This window comes from Tupaia chinensis, unplaced genomic scaffold, assembly GCF_000334495.1.
Source record: "Tupaia chinensis unplaced genomic scaffold, TupChi_1.0 Scaffold000090_1, whole genome shotgun sequence".
Lineage (NCBI taxonomy): Eukaryota > Metazoa > Chordata > Mammalia > Scandentia > Tupaiidae > Tupaia > Tupaia belangeri.
Window position 1 is genome coordinate 758928 of NW_006159552.1, and position 7975 is coordinate 766902.

A 7975-nucleotide genomic window follows, 5' to 3' on the forward strand; every position below is an offset into this window, starting at 1 on the left:
CCACCCCCCACCCCAGGGGGGGGGATTTCTCACTTTCTGTCTCTGTCTCTACAGCAAGCTCACACACCCTATAACAAAAATCTCTCTTAAAAAGAAGAAGTGATTTGATAAAACATTCAGCTAATTGGTCATAAGTAAAGCTTGCGAGGCTGGTTTATATCTCTAATCCTCAACCTATTCTGAAATGTAATTGTGATCAACACTGGATGTTCATCTTCAATGGGAGGTATGACTCACTTAGCTGAGTAACTAACTTAATGTTTTGTTTTTCCTTTTGATCCCCACTGTGCCTCCAATCCAAGGAGCACACCCAATCGTCCTGTGTTCACCGGTTTCATCTCCAGATTACAGAGCAAGCTACTGGTTCATCAGAAAAGTCATGACATATTTTCAGTGTTTTCCTATGCAGAAAGGTGTCATGACTTTTCCCATGATCCAGTAGTTGAAAAGGTGAGCATTGAAACCAAACCTAAGTCATATATACATATATGTTTGTTAGAGATTTTTTTGCTATAGGGTGCATGCGCTCACCAGAAAGAGAGACAGAGAGATAGAAAGTGAGAAATCACCTCCCAGGGGGGATGGCCACGCCGCAATCCCTCCTCCTCCATTCTCCTCTCAGGATCTTGGGCACGCACACACACGCGCCTGGTGTGAGTTTAAGCCACCGGGTCCAGGACTTGAACCACCGTCGACCACATGGGAGTTCAGCGACATAGCCATTACGCTAACTGCTGGTACCCCTAGGTCATATTTTTAAATGTCTCTTTCTTTACTAAAAAATAACATTTGGAAGTATAAAATAGTTCAGATTATATAGGATAGTCCATTGTTTGCATATTAGATTGTAGATGTCCAGAGGTCCGCGTTAAGCCAATGGTCTCATTTACGAAAGATGAGAACATAACATGGAGAAGTAGGATTTTAGTGAGAAGCTGGTCTTGAAGCTTTTGCATGAATCCTGCACGGTGTGAACTTGAGTCGTTCCCGGGACCCTTACGGTCATTAGCTGTGATGTCTAGGGAAGGAAACTGAAGTCCAAATACCATCCTGGCTGTGGGAGCAGGGTTGGCACATGCTGATGTGCAGGAAATGAACAGTTAGTCATGTACTCTTTGGAGGTCTAATCATCTGGGATTTATTAATGAGGCCCCTGCTGGCTAGCGAGAGCAGATACTTGTGTATAATACCGAGATTAATTGAATGGCTAATTAGGATGTGAAACTGATTCCCAAATGGCATGCAGCGAACTGGCACTAAATATCTCCGAAACTACAAAAGGAAGAAAAAAAAGAAAGGAAAGGGACAAAAGGCCTTCGTTAATGAACCCCTGGCTTTATCAGGAATGATCTTAGAAAGTGCAAAACCTTTGACGTCCCTGACAGTTGCCCAATTCCTTCTCGCTGCCCTCTTCATTTTTTTAAAAGTCTCACTGCTGAATTTATCATGATTTTCCTGAAAACAAAGGGGGGGGAGGAAGAAGTGACCGTTTTAAAACAGATCTAGAGAAGCTTTGAAAGTCACCCTCCCACTAAAATAAGTTTCGATGTCAGTCGCAGTGCTTCTGTGGCTAGTGAGTTTGCGCACTCCTGCAGGGAGGAGGCCCAGCATACTGAGAGACCACAGCCCTGCAGGGAGGAGGCCCAGCCATGCTGAGGGACCACAGCATGGCCAAATGCTCCCAAGCAATTAGGAGTGATTAAGTGTTTATCTTCTTTACAGGTGGGAAGGAAAGAATGAAAACGAAGTGGGCAGATGTAAAGAGACCGGCAAAGTTCACGTGACCGTGGATCTCAAATACTACCGACCCACTGAAGTGGTAAGGACTCCTCCCCACTCATCGCGGGGGGGCCCCATTTGGCCAGCCGGCAGGGAAGAGGCTCCCGCAGAATGCCTGCTGCCAACCTTCAAAGCTGTTTGGCCTTCTGGCACTCTTCGGCAGGCATCTCCCAAACCAGAACACAGTGAGTTACATCTGAGATATCATTCTCACCGCAGAAATCCATAAAACAAGAGCAAAACACAAGAAATGGGGACTCCTGCCATTGGTGTGTTCGTCTCCCGTTCTGAGGGTGACCCCTGATACCCACAGCGTGCCTGACTTACAAAGCCCTCAGGGCCTGCAGGATCTCTGGGGTCTACAAGACTTACCTGCCTCTCCGGCTGTGCCTATCCACACTCGTGCCTGTTCACACCCACTCACACCCACACTCATTTAGGTGTACACTCTCACATGCACACCTAAACACCTACGCCATAGCCATAAACAAGTCTCTTAAACGTTTTTTAATGGCTGAGATCCCCTTTCTCTTGAAGCCTTTTGTAGACAATCTACCACTACATGTTGTATGTTGTGCATAATTCTTTTATAGTACTTATTATAATTCATTATCGTTTGTTTATTTATCTTTAGCTTTGCCAAATTTGAATTCTTTTGAGGGTAGTTTTTTTTTTTTTTTAAGAGGTTTTTGCCGTAGGGTACGTGCTCTCTCTAAGGAGAAAAAGGGAGAGACAGAGATAGTGAGAAGGAAAGTGAGAAATCACCCCTCCAGTAGGGATGGCCACACCACAATCCCTTCTACTCCCAGGATCTTGGGCATGCGCTCGCGTGCATGAACACACACGCCCAGCGTGATTTTCAAGCCACCAGGCCTGGGACTCAAACCATGGTCGGCTATGTGAGAGTCCAGCGATGTAACCACTGTGCCATCTGCTGGGGTCCATTGAAGATAGTTTTTAAAAAAAATCTTAAACTCTAACAAGGTAGGTATTTAATGAATATTGACTATCTAGCAGATGGATGGATGGCTATTTGAACCCAGAACTTCCTACATTTAGACTGTTAAAGCATAACATCTTTCTTTCCTAAATGTGTAAGAAATGCATAGCTTGATATTATTGCTTTAATGTGGCCTTCTTTCCTGTGGGGACAAAGCTCAACGTTTTCCTATGCTCTGAACTAAGTTCCTATGTGTGTACAACCTTTCAGACGTTAGGAAAACCCCAGGGGAAGGAGACAGAAAAGTGACGATGTCATCATGAGCCATTCTTTCAAAGGTCTTATTTCAAATAAAGGGGGGGAAAACTACATTTCACGTACTCTAAACCCAGAAGGAAATAGAAAGGAGGGGAAATAACCAGGCTTGGGGAGAGGTAGGCCGCGGAGTCTGCGCATTGTCTGGGCCCAGGGCGGGGCCGGGGTTCTGACACAAGAGCAATTGTTCCTGGTGCTAATGGAGAGTGGGTGTGCCCAGAGAGGATGTGCCCCGTCCCTGGGGGAGGCTGACCCAGCCCCACTGTGCTGACACAGCACGGACGGTCCGGGACGTCTGCTGGGAGCCCCAGCCAGCTCCCCTTTGTTTTCCTATCCCAATGAGGTACCGCAGGGTGGCCTTGCTCTGGAATATCACATAGATCTCCGATATGGACAGACACATTCCTGCACACCGTCAGACATGATCATCTCAGGGTGGAAAGTTTCCCAAGCCAGCAGAAACGTCCACTCCTTTTTGTCTTCATTGCAACTGCTGGTTGACATGTCATCATTGTGCATCTGTGTGAGTGTTTTGTAGAGTGTATGCCAATGCATAGCCATCAGATCAAAAATAGAAACGTACTCACCATCTTTAACCTTTGACCCTACGTCATGCTGTGCGTAGTCGAGACTCACTCTGCTGACTTCTAACCTCAGCTTTACAACGGCTTCGACATGGCTCCCCCCCTCTCTGACACCGAAATAGTTTCAAAACCTAGGAAGTCATTAAGAGCTGCTCGTCTGTCATTCTTGCTTAGGCAAGGTGTGGGATTGATAAGGACCCAGAACAAAAGAATTTGCTGAACAGGAAAGGACCCTAGACTAACAAGACTGTTCTTGAATTGAATCCCTATGGACCCCTTTCCTGCCACAACACTGTGTCCGTGTCTTTTCTTTTGTTCATTCAAATGCTATCATCATACCTGTTCTGCAACTCTGTTGACGCTCACATTGTTTGAGTGTAAGAGTGGTGTCTGATTTCATATGCTTGCTTTCTTTTCCCACCCTTTTAGCTCCCCCTCAGACCCGCTCAGCCAGGAATCTCTTTCCTGCCTGATTTGGGAGCTTCAATCATATTTTACCTTATTGTTTATTTTAGAGAGAGATTTTTGCTATTGGGTACGTGTGCTCGTGGAGAGACTGAGAGATAGAAAGTGAGAAATTACCCCCCCCCCAAGAGAGATGGCCACACTGCAATCCCTTCTGTTCCATTCTCCTGTCAGGATTTTGGGCATGCACACACACACTTGCCGTGAGTTTTAAGGTGCCAGGTCCAGGACTCGAACCATTGTCAACTAAGTAGGAATACAGTGACATAACCATTACGCCATCTGCTGTCCCACGTATTTCACCCTTTCAGGCCTCTAATTTTGTCACTCCACTTCATCCTGAACAGTGAGACTACACTTTCAACTTCCTTCCTCAGGACAACAAGTCTTCCTAAAACCTGATGGCATTCTGTTGAGTTGCCTCCTGGGTAATAATACTCTTCCGGGTTAAAGGTGACCGCAGCTGGAAGCTGCAGGGTAAATGAACAACATCTCAACAGTCGTTTCTCCTGAGCCTGAATTTGTCCATCCTCGATATAGACCTGGAATCCTCCCATGTCTATATCGAATCCTTCCCCTCTCTGTGTGTGTCAGCCCATCCCGCATATGCCAGAAGCTTCTTTTCATTCTTCCTAGCTGTTCTCCTGATGAGCTTGGGATATGTGTCCCCCAAGTCTTCATAGGGGCACTCAAAGCCACAAACAAAACCTCCCTTCTCCTCCATCCACCTTTCAGGATTTGGGGCAACACACATGCTTCCTGGCATGTTTTGCAAGCCGCCGGATTGGATTTGAACTGCACAGTCAGCTATGTGGGATCCAGCCGCCTTAACCTCCATGCCACCTGCTGGTCCAAAACTAGGTCTTCTTAGAGTCATATGGTTCCAGAATGTAGATAGGGGAGGGGGCAAAAAGAACATGGAAAAAAATAAAGTGACAAGGATATATCTGGTCTTGGGATGCAGATGTCCTAAAGCAAGAGAGCTCCAGCTGCTGCTGTAGCACTAATGCTGGTGCCATGCAGGGCTGGAAGCCAGTGGTTGGCTGTGGGTTCGGATACCCAGGTCTGCTGGAGGGTGCACCAGGTATGAGCATGGGCATCTGAGATCCTGAGGAGCAAAAGGACTGGGGCCAGGAGAGTACCATGTGAAAAGAACTTGTCAAGGGTACTTCTCTTTCCTTGTTCCCACTCCCTCTCTCTGTCTCATGCAAATGCACGCAATTAGATACAGAGAGAGAGAGAAAGAAAATAAAAGAAGAAAGACTAAGGAGAAATATTATAGTACCCCTCTTATCCATGTTTCACTTTCAGCAGTTTTAGTTACCTATCATCAACTATGGTCTGAAAATAGTACGGTACAATAAGATATTTTAAGAGAGAGAATTTTTATGATAGCCAGTTGTTCTAATTGTTCTATTTTGTCATTATTGTCACTAATGTCTTACTGTGCTTATTGATAAATTAAACTTTATCGTAGGTGTGCATATATGTACACACAAAAACATAGTATATACAGGGTGCAATACTATCAGCAGTTTTAGACATCTACTGGGGTCTAGGAACATACCTCCTGGGGATAAGGGGAGGACTTTTGTAGAGCTTTATATTGCTTTTTGAGTAAAACTCACACTAATTTTAAGAAAAGTCCTTTAGGGCCAACAGGTGTGTGGTGGTTAAGGTGCTGGACTCCCACATATTAGATCACAGTTCAAGTCCTGGACCAGACAGCTTGAAAATCTTGTTGGATATGTGTGTGTGTGCCCAAAATCCTGGGAAGAGAATGAAGGAGAAAGGATTGCAGTGTGGCCATCCCCCCAAGGGATGATTTCTCAGTTTCTCCTTCACTGTCTCTGTCTCTCCTGTGAGCTCATGCACCTTTCAAAAACATTAAAAATTTTTTTAAAAAGTCCTTTATGCAACAGGACAGGTACTAGCCTGATTCAACATAAAACACTTATGTAGTAGTTTGTTTTCTTCATTGATTAAGCCACGAGATCTTAAATGTTGCTCCCATGTCGGCAAGAAAGGCCTGAAAGTTTTTGTTCTGGGCTGAGGACACCAGTGTCCATTGAGAACTGAATCAAGCTGCGTTTTGGGTACTCTGCCATGAGCCCCTGTTAGATGCGTAGGAGTTTTGCTGCTACAGAGAACTTGATCCTGGTAATTCTATTTTTTAAAAAATAATTATTTATTTAATTTTATTTATTCATTCATTTATTTTAATTTGACCAGAGATAGAGAGAGGGAAAGTGAGAAAGCAAGCCACCAGGTCTGGTACTCGAACCACGGTCGGCCATGTGGGAGTGTCCAGCACCTTAACCACTACGCCTCCTGCTGGTCCCTGGAAATTCGATTTTATATTTCCTATCGCCTCTGCATTCCAGTATTTGGTGATAGAAATATTAATACGTGAGCTCTGTGCTGCCCAAGATTCCTGCCTTGTATGTAGTTCCTACACATATACCCTGGTGCACAGATTTACTGCATCGCACGTTCACGTCCAGGGAGGAGGTAGAATGGTGCTTTAATGTGGGCCTCTGGGCCAGACTCTGGGTTCAGCATCTGTCGGTTGCTAGCTGCATAAATTTTGGCAAGTTGCTTAACTTCTTCTCAGTGCCTGTTTCCTCATCTTTAAAGATGGGGTTGACAATAGAATCATTTTTGAAGAATTGTTGGGGAATTAGCAGTACACTGGACAAAGCGCTTAGGAGGACAGTGTCCGGCATACAGCAAATAGGCAATATTGTTGCTGTTGTTATTTATTTATTCATTCACTAAATGTAAGTGAGAAAGCAAGCCAGCAGGTCTGGTACTCGAACCACGGTCGGCCATGTGGGAGTGTCCAGCACCTTAACCACTACGCCTCCTGCTGGTCCCTGGAAATTCGATTTTATATTTCCTATCGCCTCTGCATTCCAGTATTTGGTGATAGAAATATTAATACGTGAGCTCTGTGCTGCCCAAGATTCCTGCCTTGTATGTAGTTCCTACACATATACCCTGGTGCACAGATTTACTGCATCGCGCGTTCACGTCCAGGGAGGAGGTAGAATGGTGCTTTAATGTGGGCCTCTGGGCCAGACTCTGGGTTCAGCATCTGTCGGTTGCTAGCTGCATAAATTTTGGCAAGTTGCTTAACTTCTTCTCAGTGCCTGTTTCCTCATCTTTAAAGATGGGGTTGACAATAGAATCATTTTTGAAGAATTGTTGGGGAATTAGCAGTACACTGGACAAAGCGCTTAGGAGGACAGTGTCCGGCATACAGCAAATAGGCAATATTGTTGCTGTTGTTATTTATTTATTCATTCACTAAATGTTTATCAAACACTGTGCTAGCCCCAGGAATACAGTGATGACCAAGACACACACAGTCCTCAGCCTCCTGGAGATTATAGAAGTAGAGATGGATATCAATTGCTAGAATCCAGTACCTTCAGAGAAGTGAAATGGCACTATTGAACTGTACAGATTAACAGTAAACACGAATATTTTAACTTTTTTTTTTTTTTTGGAAAGGATTTTGCTATAGGGTGCATGCGCTCACCAGAAAGAGAGAGAGAGACAGAGAGACAGAAAGCGAGAAATCACCCCCAAGGAGGGATGGCTATGCCACAATCCCTTCTCCTTCATTCTCCTCTCAGGATCTTGGGCACGCACGCACACACACCCAGTGTGAGTTTATGCCACCAGGTCCGGGACTCGAACCGCGATCGACCATAAAGGAGTTCAGTGACATAGCCTTTATGCTAACTGCTGGTTCCAGTATTTTAACTTTTTAAAATTTACCTATTTATTTCTCCCGGAGAGAGGGAAACAGAGACAGGAGAGACAGCAACCCCTGACAGTGTCCCCACACTGTAATCCATGCCCAGCCTCAGCCGGGCTGGAGTGA

The 7975-nt window shown here is 45.1% G+C and overlaps 1 protein-coding gene across 3 annotated transcripts in view; it reads left to right on the plus strand.

Moving 5' to 3' along the window:
- Nucleotides 1–7975, plus strand: part of GMDS (GDP-mannose 4,6-dehydratase) — an 806940-nt gene that overhangs the window by 659492 nt on the left and 139473 nt on the right. For all 3 annotated transcript variants that reach the window (XM_006143052.2, XM_014585775.2, XM_027769778.1), the window contains exon 9: nt 1723–1819. In XM_006143052.2, the coding sequence (XP_006143114.1) occupies nt 1723–1819 (97 nt within the window). The remainder of the gene's footprint in view (nt 1–1722; nt 1820–7975) is intronic.